The sequence below is a fragment of the Oncorhynchus gorbuscha genome, linkage group LG13, assembly GCF_021184085.1.
Source record: "Oncorhynchus gorbuscha isolate QuinsamMale2020 ecotype Even-year linkage group LG13, OgorEven_v1.0, whole genome shotgun sequence".
NCBI classification, from domain to species: domain Eukaryota; kingdom Metazoa; phylum Chordata; class Actinopteri; order Salmoniformes; family Salmonidae; genus Oncorhynchus; species Oncorhynchus gorbuscha.
In genome coordinates, this window is record NC_060185.1 from 50,892,139 (window position 1) to 50,914,057 (window position 21,919).

General features: G+C 44.7%; 1 protein-coding gene across 5 annotated transcripts in view; it reads right to left on the reverse strand.

Annotated features, from left to right (window-relative positions):
• Positions 1-3,151: 3,151 nt before the first annotated feature.
• Positions 3,152-21,919, reverse strand: part of LOC123993106 (rho guanine nucleotide exchange factor 12-like) — a 71,815-nt gene continuing 53,047 nt past the window's right edge. For all 5 annotated transcript variants that reach the window (XM_046294893.1, XM_046294892.1, XM_046294896.1 and 2 more), the window contains 28 exons: positions 21,550-21,660; positions 21,178-21,276; positions 20,389-20,431; positions 19,512-19,617; positions 19,142-19,279; positions 18,897-18,929; positions 17,794-17,908; positions 17,575-17,683; positions 17,041-17,247; positions 14,629-14,773; positions 14,311-14,343; positions 13,889-14,043; positions 12,068-12,214; positions 11,733-11,818; positions 10,889-11,014; positions 10,348-10,462; positions 9,411-9,511; positions 8,957-9,034; positions 8,625-8,700; positions 8,131-8,298; positions 7,740-7,827; positions 7,421-7,498; positions 7,212-7,291; positions 6,691-6,918; positions 6,233-6,481; positions 5,443-5,669; positions 4,183-4,258; positions 3,152-4,095 (listed from right to left, as the gene is read on the reverse strand). In XM_046294893.1, coding sequence (XP_046150849.1) covers positions 4,085-4,095; positions 4,183-4,258; positions 5,443-5,669; positions 6,233-6,481; positions 6,691-6,918; positions 7,212-7,291; positions 7,421-7,498; positions 7,740-7,827; positions 8,131-8,298; positions 8,625-8,700; positions 8,957-9,034; positions 9,411-9,511; positions 10,348-10,462; positions 10,889-11,014; positions 11,733-11,818; positions 12,068-12,214; positions 13,889-14,043; positions 14,311-14,343; positions 14,629-14,773; positions 17,041-17,247; positions 17,575-17,683; positions 17,794-17,908; positions 18,897-18,929; positions 19,142-19,279; positions 19,512-19,617; positions 20,389-20,431; positions 21,178-21,276; positions 21,550-21,660 — 3,228 coding nt within the window. In that variant the 3' untranslated portion in view covers positions 3,152-4,084. The remainder of the gene's footprint in view (positions 4,096-4,182; positions 4,259-5,442; positions 5,670-6,232; positions 6,482-6,690; positions 6,919-7,211; positions 7,292-7,420; positions 7,499-7,739; positions 7,828-8,130; positions 8,299-8,624; positions 8,701-8,956; positions 9,035-9,410; positions 9,512-10,347; positions 10,463-10,888; positions 11,015-11,732; positions 11,819-12,067; positions 12,215-13,888; positions 14,044-14,310; positions 14,344-14,628; positions 14,774-17,040; positions 17,248-17,574; positions 17,684-17,793; positions 17,909-18,896; positions 18,930-19,141; positions 19,280-19,511; positions 19,618-20,388; positions 20,432-21,177; positions 21,277-21,549; positions 21,661-21,919) is intronic.

Sequence of the window (21,919 nt, forward strand, 5' to 3'; positions counted from 1 at the left end):
TAATAGAAGTTTCATAATGCTTTAGGTTGCTACAAGTGTACTGATGTAAGTGTGATGCACATCCCGGCAACTGAGAAAAAACGATCAGTTGTCCCTGTTGAAATTCGAGACAATCTATGCATATTCATGAGGCTAGCAGAGCATCTTTCTCTCTATTATACAGGCGGTTGACGTCAACAAACTCCTCATGGATTCATTTTTTTTTTAATGTATTCAAACAACGAGATGTTTCCACGAATCCAAAGAGGAATAGGCGGAAGCTTGACACACGCCGTTCCACTCTGTGAACAACGAATCCCATTGTTAGGGGAGAGACGTAGATTTTGTATATGACGAAATACCTCTGACTGAGCTGCCACGGCAACAGTGACAGACTGATTGATGGGTGATTACTCCAGTGTGCAGAGGAAAAATTCATCAATCTTTGGAGGTGTATTGATCCTCAGTGTGATCAATCTGACATTGGTTTCTTTGGGGTATTGAGTACATTTTTCAGTCATTTAGCAGACGCTCTTATCCAGAGCGACTTACAGGAGCAATTAGGGTTAAAGTGCCTTGCTCGACATGTTTTCACCTCGTCGGCTCGGGGATTCGAAGCAGCAACCTTTCGGTTACTGGTCACTTAAAAGGTTCAGTGGTGTTAGATCTAGACACAAGGTAGTCGTTTTTATAAACATCGACACATTATACATACCTTATTACATGACATATAGAAAGGCTCGTACATGCTTTTAAAAAGTTGTAAAGAATTATATCTTGAGGCAAGTAAAAGTGTTACCAAAATGTGAACATGTTTAACAGTGAATAGGATGTGGGGTGCCTGAACACAAGGAAATGTACAAAGAAACTAGAAATGCAAACCCACAAAAGACCTACCGCACATAAAACAAAGGCAGTGCGCCATTAATGACCATCTACATGGGGCGGCAGCGTAGCCTAATGAGCGTTGGACTAGTAACCGGGAGGTTGCGAGTTCAAACCCCCCGAGCTGACAAGGTACAAATCTGTCGTTCTGCCCCTGAACAGGCACCCACTGTTCTCAGGCCGTCATTGAAAATAAGAATGTGTTCTTAACTGACTTGCCTGGTTAAATAAAGGTAAAAAAAAAAAAAAAATACATGCCTGAAAACTTAAAATTAACGTTTTATTTTTGGCAGCAATCAATTGCACGAGAGGCTTTCTTTTTCTTGTGGATGGTTACTAAATATTGTTGGAAAGACTGTCCCTGATGAGCACTGCTCTACCAGAGTCAAGTCATTCTAATAATACAAAAACATTTGGATTGTTTACAGGCTAAAAGCCGTGGTACATTCTTTAGGACAAGTTCTTAGTGGATGGCTGCTGCATGTGTGCAGTAGATTGAGCGTTGTCATTGTCAAGTGACAATGAATGTCAACGTCACATCAGGGTCAGAGGCAATGTTTTTAAAACACACGGCCTTGGTGGAACTTGTTCATACTTGCATGTGTCTATTCCGTGGGTATGTACATATCTATAATATTCACACAGTTGCCTAAGTGAAAATTGCTTCACTCCTGGTGGAAACACGCGCGCACACACACACGCACACGCACACCTCCTGTCAAGTGAGTCATATCGCCAAACATCCTTATCTTAGAATCAAGCCACACTTAAAGCGCTACAATTACCTGCATGTCACAAACAGTGTCAAGTAACATAAAAATTCCTGATATTGTCAAGATGACTCAAGGAGACACACATCTCCTGATACACCTTGCAGGAAACTTTTTCCACTCTTTGTAAAATAACAGATGCAGCAAAGGTGGTGCATGGAAATTACAATTGTATATTATTGTCTAGAAGAAACAGGCACTCGAAGACAACACACCTTTACTCATAGATCAGAGTCGTAGATCCTATTTCCATCTCATGCATTTGGCACAAGGGATACAGCTTATACATTGGCAGAATGAGAAAAACGATGGGCTTGTCGGTAGCTCAAACTGAGATGTGACAGAGCACGCCTCTGTCTAGAACTTCAATTAGGTCATTGACAGGTCCATGTGGAAAGTGTGCCAATCAATTACCACCCCTCTCTTCTTGGTCTCCATTTCGGTGCAGAATGTTTTCAGGAGGATAGGCAGAGGCAGGAGATGTGTCACTCAAACGATAATTAATTAGAGCTTAACCCTTTGTAGAGGCTTCTGTCTGTCCTCTCCAGCAAGAGATGTAAAACCATCAGGTAATGTGCACACACTGTCACGTAGTCTAGATTTAACCCCAAACCCTTTAACTACATAAATTCCAAAGCAGATTTAGTTCTTCAGACATGACATTGCTTTGCAGTAACAGGGTACAATGGCATTTCTCTCTGGTATATTTAGCTATCAACCTTTCAGACAGTAACTGAGCTTTCAGACAGATGCCTGAAGGAAAAAAAAAGTCATTTGATAGTTTGAGCTGAATCATATAATGATAGACTAGATACACATCATGATAGACTAGATACACATCCAGCAGCAAAATAACACCTTGTTTCAGATGGAGAAAACTGATGGCACTGCAGGTTTCAGGGTGGGTCCTCCTTATGTCTATCTGGTAGATGGTAAAAGCCTGCCCCCTACTGGCATTTGTCAGGTGACTGCATCTTCATATAAGAGGAAAAGGACAACCTAATTGCCTTGTTATTGATTAATTAAGTCAATGGTATTGCTGAATCCATTCCATGTAACAGTACAAAAAAAAGTCGAGCTGAAATCTGAGAAATAGAAAACTACTGTGTCTGGGATAACCAAATTTAGTTACCTAACAAAAGCTTAGCAACATGTTCCTGCATGGTCAAACTCATAGGCTGCATTATTTTGTTCACCTACCTAACCTGATTGGTCAGTATCGAGCAAAACTGTAGTGAAAAGGGCTGTACACTTACTGTGATGGCTACATTTCATGAGTAGGCTAACTCCATTGTCCTCCAATTGTTACCTCACTCTGACGGAAAACGGTGCTGAAAAAACTCCCACAGCCACAGGGCAGTAACTTGGTGTTTCTTTCTGTCCCATCTTGTCTCCTTGTTAAACAAATAGTTTTAGTGATATATCTACAGGGTTAGAAGTAAGGGAACGTGAGAACATTTCAAGTCTATCACCAAGAGAACAGGACTAAATGAATAAACCGTGTTTAGGTTGAGAAATGTGTCATGGCATTTTTTTATTAAAGTTATGCATAACCTTCCAACTTGATAGTTTGTGTGTGAACTTTATGACATTATCAGCTAGAATTGTCAGATCACTGGCACATCAGCAGTAGCATGGGCGGGCACAGGGAGGGGAAACCAGACATGATTACCAACAGAAGTAGAAGGGATGAGTTTTAGACCAGTTGTAAAAAATACACTGAGGACCAGGACAGAGCCCCTGACTTTTCCATGCTGCTTAAACACCATCCTTTGAGGGCTCCAAGCAAAATGTGACTCTATACCCACTCGTATTATTCCTGTTCATTAAGGATAGGATAGTGTGATATGGGTGGAGCAACCGAAAAGGAGGTCGAAACAGCCCACAAAAAAACATGCAAGCAACATGGGAAACCACAAGAGAGAAAATAAATACATCATGGGATAAAAAACAAAAACACACAATACATTATCTTAAAATGTTCCTTTCACTTGTCGCTTCTTTTTGTGTGTTTAATATATAATCCTAAACACACGGCTTTGTACATTTTGGTGCAGTTCTCCTTCTTGCAGGGATGACTAGGAGTAGAAAGAAATGGGAGGGGAGACAGGGCGACCCACAGCAATTGGAGTGGGAACACGCAGGGGTGGGGGGGGCTGGATTCGGGACAGTCCCTCTTCCCTGATTGCCTTGTGCTGACGGAGAGGTGCGGGAGGAGAAATCCAAAGGAAACCCCCCCTTCCTCAAACTGTCTCTCGCTCATGCTCAGTCTCTCGGGGAGAACCACGGTGGGAGGAGGAAGAGGGTACTCAGCAGTTGAGTGGACAAGCTAAGAGGACATCCAGGTCAACGAGACAGCAGGGAGGCAAGAAATCAACCCTTCCATCTTCACCGTCTCCCTTACGGCCTGATGCAGAGGCCTGGGAGGGGAAGGGGCTGACGTTCCACGACTATCTTTTATCTAAGAACAAGATAATAACATTCACATCTCACATGCTCATGGGTTTTATAATAAACACAGAAATCGCTAAGACTAGACCCATGTTACCTTTGTTGATGTCCGTGCCTGTCGATGACCTGGCCGGCCTCTGGCGTAGTAGACTGTGATACTTGGCCTCTACCTCCTGATAGAAAACAGACAAGCAGGGAACAGTCGGCAATCAGATTTGATACGCATGAACGTAAAATCAACGTTACTATAATTAACCCGTTTCCTACAATTTCACTGTCCCGCTGACATAATAACATAATACACAAATCTCCACCAAAAATCTGTCTGTTTAAACTAGGCTGCATCTTAAATCAACCGCAGCCGCCGATATCGCCCTTCCGTATCTGCGGCGAAAGGTGGCAGAGCTAGAGTGGTGTTTGTCAGACCGTGAGACATCCCAGAAATCGTTCTCACAGAAACGGTGCCAGCGTCCGAACAGTTTGGCCTACAAAATGATTATGACCACTATTGAAAGAGCGAGGTGCTCTAGGACGCCCACAAGCCTCACCAGACTCGTCTGAATTCGGTACAGCCTATTCTACCAACTTCTGTGTGTAGTGTCCAAACAATTTTGTCTAAACACTATGACCCCTCTGTGGTCATCTGAGACCCGATGGTGTCCTCCGTTTTGCTCTAGGACGCCCACAAGCCTCACAAGACTTGTCTGAAGGTCCACGGTACCAGTAAAAAAAAAAGGATGGAAGTATATATGGAGATAGTTTAGTGTCTAAGTTTAGTGTCTAAAATAAGAGGATAAATAACATGTAAAAAAACAACATTTAAATAGTTTCCTGAAGTCTCAGATATAGGACAGACACTTTACAACAAACCTAACTTAGATTTTACTGCCACCATCTGTTGTTCCATGTAGTGAATCTGTTATTCAATACATTTCAACGGCTAATAGCAGTAATGCCAAATTCAATGTTCCATATTTAGTATTTGATACCTTAAGGGTATCAAATGATCCTTATAGCTAAATGATCCTTGGTATGACCATCTTGAAAAAATTCCATGTTAGCTTAGACCCCCCCCTCAACCAACCAGTCACCTAGTCAACCAACCAATCAACTTGTCAGTAACCCACCCACCCAGCAGTCATTCAAACAATACACCAGTCAACCAACCAGTAAGTCAGTCAATCACCCAACCAACCAACCAACCAACCAACCAACCAACCAACCAACCAGTCAGTCACAAAAGTTAGTCAACCAACCAACCCTTCAGTAAGCAAATCAGTCAGTCAACCAATCAATTAGTCAGTCAGTCAGTCACAAACCAACCAACCATCCCACCCACCCACCCACGTGTGCGTACCTTGAGGTGGTTGAGGTTGGTCTGCAGGTTGCGAAGGTGGGAAAGGACCTGTCGGCTGAAGCTGGAGATGCTACCTGCCTGTGAGGCAGAGGAGAACCTCAGGCTGATCCCAGAGTCTCCTGCCCCGCAGCCCCGCGAGGCGCTCAGCTGCTTCCCGGTGGCCTGGAGGTCATCGTCCGTGCTGCTCTCCCCCGAGCCCCCGTAGCCCTCCAGGACCAGGTACCCTGCTGGGAAACGCAACAGGGCCCAACTCAATAGGCAACAAAGGGATGAAAACAGATTGAAACAACTTGTCCAAAAACGCTTGTTTTTGTTTTCCGTTGCAAAATGTTTTGCTACAAGGTGCCCAATTTTTTTTTTTTATACCTTTATTTAACTAGGCAAGTCAGTTAAGAACAAATTCTTATTTTCAATGATGGCCTAGGAATGGTGGTTTAACTGCCTGTTCAGGGGCAGAACGACAGATTTGTGTCAGTTCGGGGATTTGAACTTGCAACCTTTCGGTTACTAGTCCAAGGCTCTAACCACTAGGCTACCCTGCCATCCCAATGAGCATGATCAAGTGGAGTCCCTGCTGATCAGCACACCTACGCACTGGAGGTCCTCAAACCTAGAGTTATCTAGCACGGGGTTCTTTAATAATGGGGAACCCAAAGGTTCTTCTCCGGCACTAACACTCTCCTTATTCAACACTGGGAGATTGGATGGTTGAATCAGGTGCGTTGGTGCTGAGCTAGAACAAAAATGTGCAATCTCTCGCTCACTCACACACACACGACCGCAAGCTCACCATAATCCTCGGGGGACTCAAAGAAACCCGTGTCCCCAGACACCAGGTCCTGAGCCGGGTCCTCAGGGTGGCTGGCCTGGGTGCACATCCCGGAGCCTTTCTGCACAGCCACCCGGGCACGGCTGTCCACGGGGGTCCTCAGGGACGTGGTCCTGAGAAGACGCCCACCCCCCGAGGAGGAGCGCCCAGCACGCTCACAGTCCTCCTGCGACATGAGCTGGGTCACCAGGACCTGCTTCAGCGCCGACACTAGAGGAGAGCGGGGACAGATACGGTTAGACCAATGGAGGAGTCTGTGTGATTCTAAATCAATTGATTCTCCACCAAATAAAATCTATATATGTAATGTATGTTTTTGGACGGAGCGCTATCCCTGACCAACCGGCCTGACCGGGTTCATATAACTCTAACTGGTTTTCCTGGCTAGAAAAGTCTGAGGTAGATGTCCTTTCACTCACATGTCTTTAAGGCATCGTCAGCCCTAGAAGGACTGAAGCCCAGCCCGTCCGATTCGCTGAACCCGTCTACGGCCATGCGGAAGGGCAGCCGATCTGCAAGGTCCGGGTCCCCGTAAAGCCCCTCGTCCCGGCTGGGCTCCTCCTCTTCGGGCTTGAGTCCTACAAAGGACTTGGCATCTGGGAGAGAGGTCTGCATCACGCCACCAGAGGCAGCGCTGCACTCTTTATCTGGGGAGATAACAAGGACAATCTAGATACAATCTAGATACTACTGGAGCGTGTTACTGGTGGAGGGTGGAACGTAATAGCTGGAATGGAATACATGGGAAGGTATCAAACACATCAAGTCAGTTTCATACATTCCATTCCAGCAATTGAAATAAGCCCGTCCTCGATTCTAAAGCGATATCAGCCTCCACTGCACATTACGCAATGTCGCTAACTGCTACTGAAAAGTTCTTAAATACACTGATCACTCTAGACGGGCGAACACGGGAGAGGTGAGGTGCTAGTTCAGTTACCTATAGACTGGCTGCTTCCAGAGGAGATGCGGTCCGGGTCCTTACCGAGTCGGGCTACGTCTGCAGCGATGATCTCCACACTGACACGGTGGGAGAGAACGCAGAGACAGTATCAGGAGAAGCAAGGTCATGGTCATCATGATATACACTTGCTGATGAATAAAACCAAAAGAAAACAAAGACGTTTTATACTGAGAGGAGGAACGTACTCCGTTTGAGGTAAGTGGATGCCGCTGTGCGGCTTCACTTTCATGGCGTCCGCTCTCTGGGTGATCTGCCGCTGCCACCTGGTGGAGGGAGGATAACAATTCACAGGGGCGAGTAGACTGTGGACAAAAAAAAGGGTCCCTTACCTCAGACCTAGGACCAGATAAGCCTAACTGCATTGCTAACCGTAACCATTAAGACAGGTGAGAAAAACATCTGACCCTGTATCAGTGGTTAGGGGCAACTTCTACCTAGGGTGAATTAAATGGTTTTTTAAAGTAGGGGTTATAATGACTAAACCACAGTGTCAGGAGGACTCACATTCTCTGCTCTGATACGGTCTGGGCCATCAGCTCGTAGATCTGTGCCCCGTTGTCCGACATTGAGAGAACAAAGAACGACTTGTTGTCTGTTGGGAGAAGGAATAGCAGGAAAACATGGTCAGACTCCTGGCTGCGTCTCTAATCACACCCTATTCCCCATATAATCCACTACTTTTGACCACAGTCACATAGGGCTGCCAAATAAGGCTCTGGTAAAAGTTGGACTATATAGGGGGATAGGGTGTCATTGTGTTAACAAGGTTTGATCTAACAAACAGGTTTCAATAGAACACTAGAATGGTTATTGGCATTCCATGGTAGCATGACTACAGTGCGGCCATCTTTGTCAGGGAAACTAATAGTATGATTGCATCTATATGGTAACTCACCTGTGGCCACAGAGCGCACCAGCACCGCGTTGAGCTTGATGATGGGGCTGAAGATGTGCTTGGTGTCGGCGGTGCCCGACAGGTTTTTGCTGTGGCACTTGAGGACGAGCCGCTCGTCCTGCTTCTGCAGCAGCACCAGGATGTCCTCCAAGAGCAGGGTGTACAGCTCTGAGACCAGAAGAAGAGGGGATTTATCCACAGAATTACATAGAACACTTCAATTGATATAGACGTCACAATTATATTACTATTATATCTCATTAGGCGACAATCGTGTTTGTTTTGTGATTTCTCCCATGACATCATATGGTTTGTCTAAAGGGGCCAGGAGTTTTTCCTAACCACATGACCTGACATGGAATTAGTTCGGGCCCTGTCTGCAGTTGTAGTGTACAACTAGGGCCAAGAGTTTCCCCTGGTTGGATCACATTGGTCAGAAAAACCCTCCTGGCCCTACTTATCCACATAAACGCCAGATGAAGTCATAAGCGTACCAATAGTCTTGTCCTTGTTGACCTTCCATGACAGTGGTCCCTCGTGGATCATTTTCTTCTTGGTTAAGTCCAGGTTCTGAGTGTGGAGGGAGTTAAGGTCAAAGGTCAGATTAGCTGGGTTTATTTGTTTAGTCAGATCCCCATTAGCTTTCACTTTGGAATCAGGTACTCTTCCACGCCAAAGAATGGAGCGGCATGACCTAGTCTAGATCCCTCTTTTAATAACTGCAGTGGCTCCCTCGCAGAAACTGAAGCAAAAATGTTGCTTCAAGTCAATTGTGGGTAGTCTACAGACTAATACGCTTTGACAAATGCTTTATAGATCGCCTCACCTTGAGCTCTGTAATCATGGGGTTCTCCGTCTGCTTCAGAGACGAGAGGTCTAGCCGCCTCTGGTAGTCCTCCAGCCTCTGTGGAAAGAAAGAGAGAGAGAGAGAGAGAGAGAGAGAGAAAGAAGGAGAAAGAGAGCAAAAGAAAGCGAACAAGAGAGGGAGAAAAAAAGAAAGATAGGTACACAGAAAAACAGCCGTAAGCTGGATGCTCTGCTGCTACAGGCAGTATTAGACTAACCAAGAGACACAAACCCCATATTCTCTCTGCAATAAATCACCTGCCATCATCTCTGCTGGCTCTAAGAGGAACAGTGGGAGGACAGATTTCAGAGTGGCTGAGAAGCTTTCTCGGCAGAACAGGGGTGAAATGAGACAGGGGAGATGTGGGAGACCGAGGGGATAGGCTGTGCTTCCATACCTGCCGTTCCCAGATGACGCTAAAAATCACACCTACTTGTTTGTTTTCAGACTCCTTCACGGCTTGGTTGACGTGGTTGAGAATCTTCCTGCAGCAGTCGCCTGCCTTCTTTACCTTGTCTTTCTCCATGGTGTCATCTGAAATGAAATTACAAGAGAGAAAGGGTGATGAAGATTCTGTGGAGGAAAAACAGAAAAAAACGCCTCTGTGGGGTACTGCACAGCAAATTGATATTTTCCTGCACCCATTAGCAGCCGATCATATTAGAAAATGAAGACCAAGTAGAGGTCATTAACATTCCTTAACAGCTGGTTCTACTTTATGTTTAGTGCATTTTATTTCCGCGAGGGAGAACTAAACCAGAGCCAAGATTAAAAATGATGGGACTCAAATAATGCGAGAACATCTCCCAAAATGTGCATTACAGACTTTGGAAAATGCCAAAATAATCATCTCAGTTTAACCGAGAGCACAGATTTAATTTGAGCCGGGCTGGCAGCTCCTAACACACACAGGCGCGCATACACACACAGGCGCACTGAGACACACACACACAGAGAGAGAGAAAGGGTGGTCACTGGGGCACCATAGTGGAAGGACACTGCTATCATTAACGCTGCTGTAAGCGCGCTGCCCTGCATCACCCAGTTCACTTCGAGCCCAGTGCCATCACCTCATTGTCAGAGTCCAGTACGCTTTTTACATTATCATGCCAAACACAACCAACCCGTACAATCGGCCCAGTGTCAAGCCTGATTAGGGGAAGGTTTGGCCAGGATAGGCAGTAATTGTAGAATAAGAATTTGTTCTTAAACAACCTGCCTCGTTAAATAAATGTATTTGTATGTATTTTCACATTCTTGTACTAGCACGGTTCCAACAAGTATTGTGAGTGTGTAGTCAGCCCAGTACAGTGCAGCTTGGCTTAGTAGAGTGGACGAGGTATAGGAGTGTGTGTGTGTGTGTGGTCTACCTGTGTACTTGGCGATGTTTTCCAGTAGGAGAGGGTACTTGGTGAGCCTCTGCATCTCCACGGGAATGATGTCCTTCAGTTGGAGTCTTCGACACAGTCGGTTACTCTCAGCCTCCTGCAAACGCACAGTGAAGTCAGGTCAGAAGGCCGCAGGAATGATGAAAAGAGCAACAAAACAGGCACGATGTATCCTTTTCGTTCATATATACACTTCGCCCATCAGTGACTGTGGCTTTGACAGAGCTACATCTTGAATGGTTACTTTCTACAACTTTCGTTCATGTTTAAATTGACTTAAAATGGATTTGAACAAATTTTCAAATGCTATCATTGAACTACACAAGCTTCCCTCAAACATCCCAATTCCCTGTCATATACATTGTATTGTACAATCTGCAGAAGTTGATTGCATAGTCAAATACCTGACCTAAACCTCAAGTAACAGGCAGTGCCCAATAGCCCTGTGTGTGCACTCCAGTACCTGCGCTGCCCTCCCCCTGTCCATATCTCCTCCTCTTCTCTCCTCCATTCCTCCACTTACCTGCATGAAGGAGGTGAAGCGCGAGTCCTTCTTCTGCCTGCTCTTGATGAGCTCCAGAGCAAAGGGCTGGTTGCTGCAGAACGTGCCCACCGCCTGCTTGATCTTCTCCTCCTCGCCCCCGCTGAACTGGAAAACAACACAGGCGAGCCAGGCGAATCGGGGTCAGTCGCCATGGCAACTCCCTGCCGCCAAGCCCTTGGTCCTTGCGTGTGTGGTGGCACAGTGACAGATTGATGGGGGGGGGGGTCTAAATCTGCCTCTACATGCTTTAGCCAATTCCCTCTGACTATCATTGCTGTCATGATTCTGTCATAGCTTTATGTTGGTTCTCATGGTTGTCTCCGCCCGTGATAGCTGATGTGTTGTGAGCGTTCTGGCACCACTTGAGCGGGTGCTTCACACTGGCGGTGGTTAAGGCGAGTTTCCCCTTTCTATGTAAGCACTTTGAGCATTTGGAAAAGCGCTTTATAAATCCGAAATAATTGTTATTAAACATGTATAGACAGAGGGGTTTTTGCTAAAGCACGTGTAGATCTGGGACCAGGTTAATGGATGGGTTCTGCCAGTCCATCTGTGCCACACTATTGTTTAACAATTTTACTTCCATTCCGCAAAACACAGCACCCATCTTTACCCTCCAGTTCATTGCCAATTAAAAAGATAAGCAATCCCATAAAAGAAAGTGGGTGTTTATTCCGCAGTGAAAAGCAATTTCAGGCAACGGCACAGCTTTCGTGGTTTGTGTGAGAGAGAGAAAGACTTCTCTCCAACAACACAAATATTACATGATTCCTATTTCGTTGGGGAAAAGGCTTCAAAGGAAAAAGAAAAGAGCTGTACTCACCCAGGACAGCAAGTCGTCTCCTATTTGGTCGATTACGGATGTCTCGTTCCTTTTCCGGATTGTTGCCATTTGCTCAGATATCAAAACTGAAAAATGAAAGGGAATGTAAGAGGGTCATTCTGACATTGTGTCTCTGTGTGTGTGTGTGTGTGTGTGTGTGTGTGTGTGTGTGGGGGGGGGGGGGGGGGGGGGGGCATGTCATATCATGGGAAAGTGTGTGTGTGTATGTGTCCATGTTTGTGGTTGAGCATGTACATTCCTGTTTGTGTGTGTGTGTGTGTGTGTGTGTGTGTGTGTGTGTGTATGTGTTTGCTTATGTCCACGCGTGCAAGTACCATGCAGTTGAACAATGTCCCCCAGGTTGGTGAAGATGTTCTTGATGTCGGCAGGAGGCAGTATGGCCTCTCTGGTGAGCTTCTGGTAGAATATGTTGTCCAGCACTTTGAGCATCCGCAGGTGGGCCCTCTCAGTGTAGAACAGCTCTGTAGACACAGACCCACAGCACTCATCACTATTGTAGACTGATAAATGACTACAATTAGGCAACCATAAATAAGCGATAAACAGTGATAACGAAAACGGTTATTTCAGCTTGTTCTTCAGGCCCAGGTTCCTACTAGGAAAGATGCATTTGTGAAAGTGAAATATTAATAAAGTTTGTTTGATTGAGTTTGCAGTGGTTACCACACCCTACACTGTTCGTGTATGTCTGTTCATTGCACTCTTTAACTCTTTACACTCATACCCATATATGGGTTAAAAATAGCAGATTTGGACACTGATAAGCGCCAAAATTGGAACGCAGTGGCTGTACAGTAACATGCTATACATGACGTCAGAGCTCAGGGTCTCCGCTTCACAGCGCAGGTTTTTTACTGACAGCAGTTCTGAACTTGAACACAATAGCGACAAGAAGTTGCTCCCATCCCTCCCGCTACCGTGGAATTTTTTTTTGTGTCGGCGGAGTGAGGGAAATACCGTTAAATAAAGGCTTGATATATTTTGAAAGATGAGACATTGAGGATTATAATAAATACCACTTTGATGTCATACAAGCAAGCCAAGCACCCGTTAGTCCAAATGGGCACTTCATATTTCCATATCATAAAACTCATTTAATATACAGTGCCAACGTTTATGATCACTGCGCTTGATGTACAGTCACAAGATGACATGGCGTCATAAATGAATATTTCTGGTGGATCTCCTCAGACTTAATTGAATGCACTCTATTCTATGCGTACCAAAATCTCTGAATTGACTTGTGAAAGCCTAACACTAAGATTGTCATTTGTAATTTAGCTAGCCATGTTGACAATACAACACGCTTTCAAATGATGCCGACCTGACTAGATTGCGATTTATAATGGACCGTGTTTGGAATGAGTAAACAACAGTAATTGTGTAAAGGCGAGGACGCAGGGCTGTGTTCCAAACAAAAGAACTACACGTCTGCTTGCTGTAGTTCCTCAACGGCACATCGAGGAAAGCTCAAAATGGCACCTTAAAGTTGAAGACTATTCATTGAGTTGAAATGACATAGGACCGGTTCACACTTTGGAGAGGTGTGTAGCCACCAGTTAGACCTCTCACTCAAACCCATGTATTTTTTTTGTTTTATGTTGAACCTAGCCCACATTTACCATGAATATTCTTGTTACTGACTGTATCCAGATTATTTTCGTTTTTTTTTTTTTTATCAACAAATGCGGTCGAAAAGTACAGTAAATATAAAATCCTCATAAAATCAACAGTGTAACGTTTGGATTCAGTCTTGTGTCAGATTATCGGTTTTATCCTCACCTTCAGTCTAATAATGTTTTCATGATCTCCAAACAGTTCCCTTTTGATTGCTACCATGCATACCAGCATATGCTTTCCATATTTCTTCTGTAAGAAATGTTTCATTTTAGCCCTATCCATACAGGCCAATTCCCACTTGTGTAAGGGGTCAATAGTAATTATTCCTTTTGAACAATAAACTGCCTACTAAAAAAATGAATAACTAACACAGACATACAGTATGTGCAGGGCCTTGGGTTTTTCCTAATCATGCAAAGCCAATCACTAGGGCCCAGAGTTTTTCCTGGTCAGGTTACATGGGCCTTATTTACTTATATTACGGTGACTGGGTTACAGTTCGAACAGGAAGTTACCGTTAATGACTTCCTGTCTCTTGATCTCGTGGGCCCCGAGTCCAGCCAGGACATCACGTCCCACCAGCTGCTGCCAGTTGAGAGGGTCGTGCTCAGAGTCCGTGCCTCCTTGGTCGTCTTCACTCTGCACCTCCGTAGAACCAAGGCCATCCAACCTGGGAGATGGGCAGCAGCAGTTAAGACACTGGTTACAACCTTGAATAATACACTGACTAAGAAATGCAGTCACGAAATATAACAAAAGATGTTAGGAAATATCTAAAAACTCATACTGTTTCTAACCATAGCCTACATCACTTTTGATAAAAGGTGGTCCACATTTTGACCGAAGAGGTTAAGGAGACTCACTAAAAACTATCTGACCATTGTCTTTATCAGAAATAGTAGTAGGTCAAGTCAAAAACAAAACAGAAAATACTTACCTTCTGATAGACTTGGGTGTTCCTTCAAGGATTCTGTAACAAGAGGATACTATAAACTACGAGGCCTGAATGACAACGCTTCACATACTCATCAAGATTTTCTCCGCCTGCATGAAACAACAACTAAAGCTGTGCACGATAGGGATAAAAAAAAATGTCAACGGCTGACTGGAAAAAACAGTTGTATCAACTGGAATGGAATTACATGTTATATATAGAGGGTAATTAAATAAAATGGCACCCTATTCCCTCTCTAGTGCACTACTCTTGACTGGGCCCATAAGCCCTATGCTTTCGCCTGCTTGGGGTCCATCTTACCTGCTCTCCCTGTCCTCCTCCTGCAGCTGGTCCAGGCTGTATGGGCTCAGGCTGTAGTCAAAGTGTGTGTTTGGAGTGTACTGTAGACTGTCCAGGTCTCCAAGACCTTCGCTCAGTTTGAGGAAGGCAGAGTTAGGGGTCAGAACTGAGGAGGAAAGAGACAGAGAGATCAGTTACATTGTACAACTATCAGGCCAGGTGGGAAGACCATTACTTCAGCTTAGAACAGGGACGATAAACCGAAAATTGCCTTCCTCTTATTGAAACATTTAGCTGTAATTTTCAGTGATTTTGCTACACAACGTTTCTGTAGATTGTTCTAAAACCTCTATTTGGTCAACAGTAATAGCCAATGCATTATGTTGACTCTTGATATGAAAGCATCTGCCTGTCCCTGTTTCGCTGGGACAGGCAGCACATGGAGAATGTAGAGATGCATTCTGAGAAACACAAGAATATGACCGTTGCGCAAAATTGCTATTGCGGGGAAAAGACAGTTTTGAAAGCAACTACTGTTATAGTTACAGAGTCATAACTTCCTGTGAGTATATTATGTATTTCTCTTAATATTCAGTTCATGGCACCACTTTACAACCGGAGTAGGCTGTAGTGTAGTATAGTTTTGATGTGCTGTGGAGTGGATCCGAGAACTCCATTTTGGTACATACAGTGCATTCGGAAAATATTCAGACCCCGTGACTTTATTCTTTATCCTTATTCTAAAATGTATTATTTAATTTTTTCCCCCTCATCAATCTACACACAATAACCCATAATGACAAAGCAAAAACAGGTTTTTATACATTTTTGCACATTCATTAGAAATAAAAAAACTGAAATATCACATTTACATAAGTATCCAAACCCTTTACTCAGCACTTTGCTGAAGCACCTTTGGCAGTGATTACAGGCTTGAGTCTTCTTGGGTATGATGCTACAAGCTTGGCACACCTGCATTTTGGGGAGTTTATCCCATTCTTCTCAGCAGATCCTCTCAAGCTCTGTCAGGTTGGATGGGGAGTGTCGATGCACAGCTATTTTCTGGTTTCTCCAGAGATGTTCGATTGGGTTCAAGTCCATGCTTTGGCTGGGCCACTCAAGGACATTCAAAGACTTGTCCCGAAACCACTCCTGCGTTGTCTTGGCTGTGTGCTTAGGGTTGTTGTCCTGTTGGAAGGTGAACCTTCCTTCCTGCTCTGGAGCAGGTTTTCATCAATGATCTCTCTGTACTTTGCTGCGTTCATCTTTCCCCTCGATCCTGACTAGTCTCCCTGCTGCTGAAAAACATCCCTTCAGCATGATGCTGCCACCCCCATGCTTCACTGTAGCGATGGTGCCAGGTTTCCTCCAGACGTGACGCTTGGCATTCGGGCCAAAGAGTGGCTTCCGCCTGGCCACTCAACCATAAAGGCCTGATTGGTGGAGTGCTGCAGAGATGATCGTCCTTCTAGAAGGTTCTCCCATCTCCACAGAGGAACTCTAGAGCTCTGTCAGAGTGACCATCGGGTTCTTGGTCACCTCCCTGACCAAGGCCGTTCTCCCCAAATTGCTCAGTTGGTCGGGCGGCCAGCTCTGGGAAGAGTATAGGTAGTTCCAAACGTCTTTCATTTAAGAATGGTGGAGGCCACCGTGTTCTTGGGGACCTTCAATTCTACAGACGTTTGTTGGTACACTTCCCCAGATGTGCCGACACAATCCTGCCTCGGAGCTCCACGGACAATTTCTTAGACCTCATGTCTTGGTTTTTGCGCTGACATGCACTGTCAACTGTGGGATCTTATATAGACAGGTGTGTGCCTTTCCAAATCATGTCAAATTAATTGAATTTACCACACACTTCAAATAAAGCTGAAGTAACATCTCAAGGATGATCAATGGAAACAGGATGCACCTGAGCGGAATTTCGAGTCTCATAGCAAATGGTCTGAACAAGTTATTTGTAATACATTTCTAAAAACTTGTTTTTGCTTTGTCAATATGGAGTACTATGTGTAGATTGAAGAAAAAAATGACTGAATCCATTTTAGAATAAGGCGGTAATGTAACATTTGGAAAAAGGGAAGGGGTCTGAATTCTTTCCAAATGCACTGTATCGCCCAGCTCTACTACAGCTACAATGACCCAAAAATAATAGGTAATATTGACAGCTAACAATTAGGACATAAAACCAAATACAAAGTTACAGAGATGTCGAGATTCAGGAATTTAGAGAGCGCCGCAGACAAACCGTGCTCCTCAAACACTATGTGGAGCATAATTGGTCTTGCGCTGCTTGCGCTTGATATAGTATGTGGTCTAGAGACTAGGGTACTTGGTTTAGAATTCAGTATGTGGGAATTGTGCTAGCTAGAGAGTTTAGTAGGTATGTACTAGCTAGAGTCTTGTACAGTATGTGGTAGTTCAGGGTCGCACCAAACTCAGAGTCTCTGCTGCCTCCATCTGAGGCGTGGCTGTTGGTTGGCGAGGTGGCGTTGGTATGGGAGGAATGTGTGAGCTCTGAGCCCTCGCTGGATTGGCTGGCCGTCAGGCGACCCGCCTCCAGGTGCTCCACGGCCCCCAGGCAGGGCTGGGACAGCTGCTTCTGGGGCCGCGGCTTGTTGAGGTCCATGGCCTTGCCGACTGCTCACACAGACAAGACAGGCAGACAATCAGTCGGAGAGACAGGCAGGAAGCACACATACAGACAGACACACAGAGGTGTAGCAGGAGTCAATACTATAGGATCTATGTACTTTTCTGTTGCTCCTCCTTTTTTCCATAGTAACACAATGATTTGTTTTCAATGTGGGTGATATGTGGGTGATGATAACCATCTACCAATACAAATGCCTCTCCAGGGGTTCAGTAAATTGGGAGACCTATAGTATACTAGTGTTGGTCACTGATGTTTATCATCTTAAACGGCTAAATGAAAGCCAGTGTTGTTTATAACGCAGACAGACTCACTGGACGTGGGGTCGACGCGGCTGGGCCGGCGCGGAGGCCCGAGGATACTGGGAAACCTGGTTCGTTTCACCTTCTCCTCCCCTGCCTCCTTCTCGGTCTTGACGCTCTTCTGTTGATCACAGACATCCCATGATCAGTCAGTAAGAGAGATATAGCAGGGTGGGTGATGGTTAACCGAGCTAGGTTAGCGCAGGGTTCAGTGTAAGGGTAGGCTCATACCTTGATCTTGGGGAGGAAGTTCAGGCGGACCCTTTTGAACTCTAGGCCCCGTGGCTCTTTGACTTTCACTCCAAGGCGCTTCATGTACGCGAGGATGACATACTGCATAGTAGTGCTGCAACAACAGACCAATGAGGATTCCCGGATTTAGAGACTCAGGCTCAATTGCCATGTTCTCGGTTTTATATCAATGGAACAGATTGGGATGAAGCTGAAGTGAACTACATGTTGACGTGTCTTTAGCGTGGCTTTGACCATATGCTGTGAAAACGAGTGACGGCGGCAAGATGTCGCGTCCATTCATTAATCATTTGGGATATGCTGGGACCATATGGCATTTGAAATAAGGTCGTTGCACAACGTCGGAAATAGTCCCTTATGAATCTAAATGAACTAGAGAAATGTCATTTGTTATTAAAGGAGGTTGGCCAAGAACTCATGTAGCGAGATTGCCCCCTGGCAAAGAGATACTCCACATATACAACATGACTTCTGTTATAATGTTAACTGCTCAACCTCAAAATCATCTAATATGGTGTTCTTGTCCTCTTTCTGTGCAGTGAACTGAAACTAGGTGGTTTGTCTCCAGTGTGACATTGAGTAGAAATGACACAGACAGTGGTTAGAAAGGCCATGAGTCTGCAAGGCCCCAAAGTGTCTTAAACCCCTCAAGGAGTGCAGTGGACTTCACCACATCCTTCCGAAAGCTCAACAGCCTGTGCTCCCAACTCTAGCTTTAGAGGATGGAGTGTTCTGTGGGGGTGTGCAGTAAAAAAAAACACACACACAAAAAAAAAAAAACACATTGAGCACTGAGTATGTTGCGTGTTCACAGCCACAAGTAAGTATCGGTTGTGTTCAGTGGGACAAGGAGGTTCTACATGAATTTGTCCAATAACACCAGGTTTTTTTGTTCTGGCTGCAAAATATTTTGCTATGTTGTGCCCTACTGAACACGATCATGGTCTCCAGTCAGCCTGTGACCATAAAGTCTTACACTGACACTCCCCAGACATCACACCGACTAAAATCAACGGCTAGTGTGAATATGTAGGGCTCATATCTGTTCTTTCCAATGGATAAACAAAAGAGAATCCCCTCACCATTTCTCCTCCTCTGTGGATTGGGTTGTCAACCTAAAATATGTCAAGAAATTCCATTAGAACAAATTATATTACACAGAAAATGATTAACATGTCAGAGTACAAAAAGAACTTCAAACAATTAGACAGAAGTAGTAGACTTCCAATCAATATATTATCAGCCTCAATTAAAATGTGTCAGCAAGTAAAATGAATGTTAAAGAACTTCTATATTAAGAAACAAAGCTGTGAGTGTTGCTACTAACAGGACATCCTCGATCTTGGTGATGATGTTTTCAGCACAGGAGCGTTCTCTCTCCAGTGCTACCCGGTCTCTGACGCGCTCCGTGTCCAGCCGGGCCAGTTCCCCCTCAGCCAGGGTTAGGCCCATACTGCGCTTCTGCCTGCACACCCCACAAACCACAGTGTTAGATCCCACTTACAGTATGTTGACTTATAACATGCTTACATCATACTTATAACAGGATTATAATAACTTAACGTTTAGAAAGACAAACAGTTACACTGTCTACATGTAAGACTCACTTGCATCTATCTTTACAATATGACTAACACGTATGTACACAGCAATGTGAAAGGCAGCCATTTTGGAAGAGCACGAGCAAGGTGACTGACCTGAAGTCCTCCAGGTTCCTCTGGATGTCAGGGAGCAGGGTGTCCTGCATCATCTGGACTAACTGTCTGTTCTGCTCCTCAGGGATCAGCTCCGTCCTCCGCCGGTCTTCACAGCCACCGCACAACAACACAGATAGGAAGAAGGTTGACACAAATTACAGCTTAAGCTTTGATTTCTCAACAACTGATGTGGGACAGTAGTATTAAATCAAATAACAGTTTATTTGTCGCATGGTCCGAATACAACAGGTGTAGATCTCACCGTGAAACGCTTACTTACAAACAACGCAGTTCAAGAAATAGAGTTAATAAAATATTTACTACAAAAACTAGAGTAAAAATCGAATCAATCAAAAAGTAACAAGAAATGTACATAACAATAACAAGGCTATATACAGGGGTACCAGTACATGTTAGTTGAGGTAATTTGTAAAGTGCATAGATGATAAACAGCGAGTAGCAGCAGTGTAAAGGGGGGGGGGGGGGATCACTGTAAATAGTCTGGGTGGCCTTTTGATTACTTGCTCAGCAGTCTCATGGCTTGGGGGTAGATGCTGTTTTGGAGCCTTTTGGTTCTAGACTCGGTGCTCCGTTACCACTTGCCGCGCGGTTTCAGAGGGAACAGTCTATGACTTGGGTGACTGGAGTCTGACAATTTTTTTGTTTTTTGTTAGACTGGTTAAACAACCAACCACACACTTTGAGGCTTTGTGATAATGCTGCTAGTACACCGTTGAAGTAAGGAAACTTGAGTTGGCTCTATTTGGCATTCCATAAGATAACAATGGTCATTCCTCCATATACCCAGATGTGACTTGGCATGGATTTGTCAGCCAGGGAAACTAATGGAAATGAAAGCAAAGTCACAAATACTCACCAAGGTCAGAGGAGATGGACTCGGGAACAGCTACTTTTAAATTCTGTATGAAAATAAATCACATGTAGACGGGAATTGACAAAGCCAGACTGGTTTATATGTGGCTTACAGAAACACTAGAGTAAAAAATACTTGACATTTAACAAAAAGAGTCAAATGACAAGTGCAGAAGAAGTCCTAAATGTATGCCGTGTGTGTGTTAGTAGTGTATGAGAAAACAAACTACAGAAGAAAATCTCTGGGTCCCTCAAGTACTACGGTCTTAGGCACTACAATATATTGCATTGGGAGTCAACAGAACAGTGGATGAGAGAAATGACGGCTCCAGCTGAGGAGAAATGTATTACTGCAGGGAGAGGGGACTCCTGACAGAATAAACCAATCAAACAAACACACTGCTCTATAGTAACACTAGTGTTGCATATCATACCAACACTGTCAGGGGATGTAGGTGTTTAATCACAACTGGTGTGGGGGGAGTCCATGACTTCTGCCAAAGCGCTGTGGGGTTTGTTTAATAACAACAGTGCACTGTGCATGTCTGTGCTGGCTTGGGCCTGCAGTTTGGATAAAAGCTAGCTGGGATCATGTAGTGACTGTGGATGAAAGCCACTTGAGAAAACAGGGCGCCGTATTCATAAATAGTCTCAGAATAGGAGCATTGATCTAGGATCAATTTATCCTTTTAGAGCATACTAAATATGAGTTACATGATCTTAGATCAGCACTTCTACTCTGAGACTCTTGGTGAATGTGGGCCCAGATGTAGGCTAGTTTAACTCAACTCACAGCTCCCCGGTCGATGAAGAAGCTGTGGAAGTCCATGAACACCCGTCTGGTTTCTTTGGAGTTAGTTTGCTTGCACAGGTCAGCGAAGAGGTAGCAGAGCTGGAGAGAAACATTTCACATGATCAATGAGAGGTGACACAAACACGTTCTACACCATCATGTCTTTGTGTCAGCACTGTACTGACATCCCTGTATTTTTGTATTTTTTTAAATAAACTTCTATTGTTGTCTGTAACTGGTCACAACACAAACATGGTCAGGTGAGGGTGAGTGTGTGTGTGTGTGTGTGTGTGTGTGTGTGTGTGTGTGTGTGTGTGTGTGTGTGTGTGTGTGTGTGTGTGTGTGTGTGTGTGTGTGTGTGTGGACTCTTACCAGCGGTGCAGGGTCAAACTGCGAGACAACGTGATGCAGGAAAGCTGCCAGGTGAGCAGGTCTGGACTTGAGCAGCTCCATGCTCTGGAAACAGCTGCACTGGCCATTGACCTGAGATACACAGTGTGTGTGTGTGTGTGTGTGTGTGTGTGTGTGTGTGTGTGTGTGTGTGTGTGTGTGTGTGTGTGTGTGTGTGTGTGTGTGTGTGTGTGTGTGTGTGTGTGTGTGTGTGTGTGTGTGTTACGAGCTAGCTTAACCCCATTAGAAAATCCTCAGTGAGGCTTGTCAGTCTTTCACCCTTTTAGGGGGAGAGAAATCTGGACTAAAAAACTCCAGCACCCTGGTATGTTTCACAGTGTTTGTAATGAAT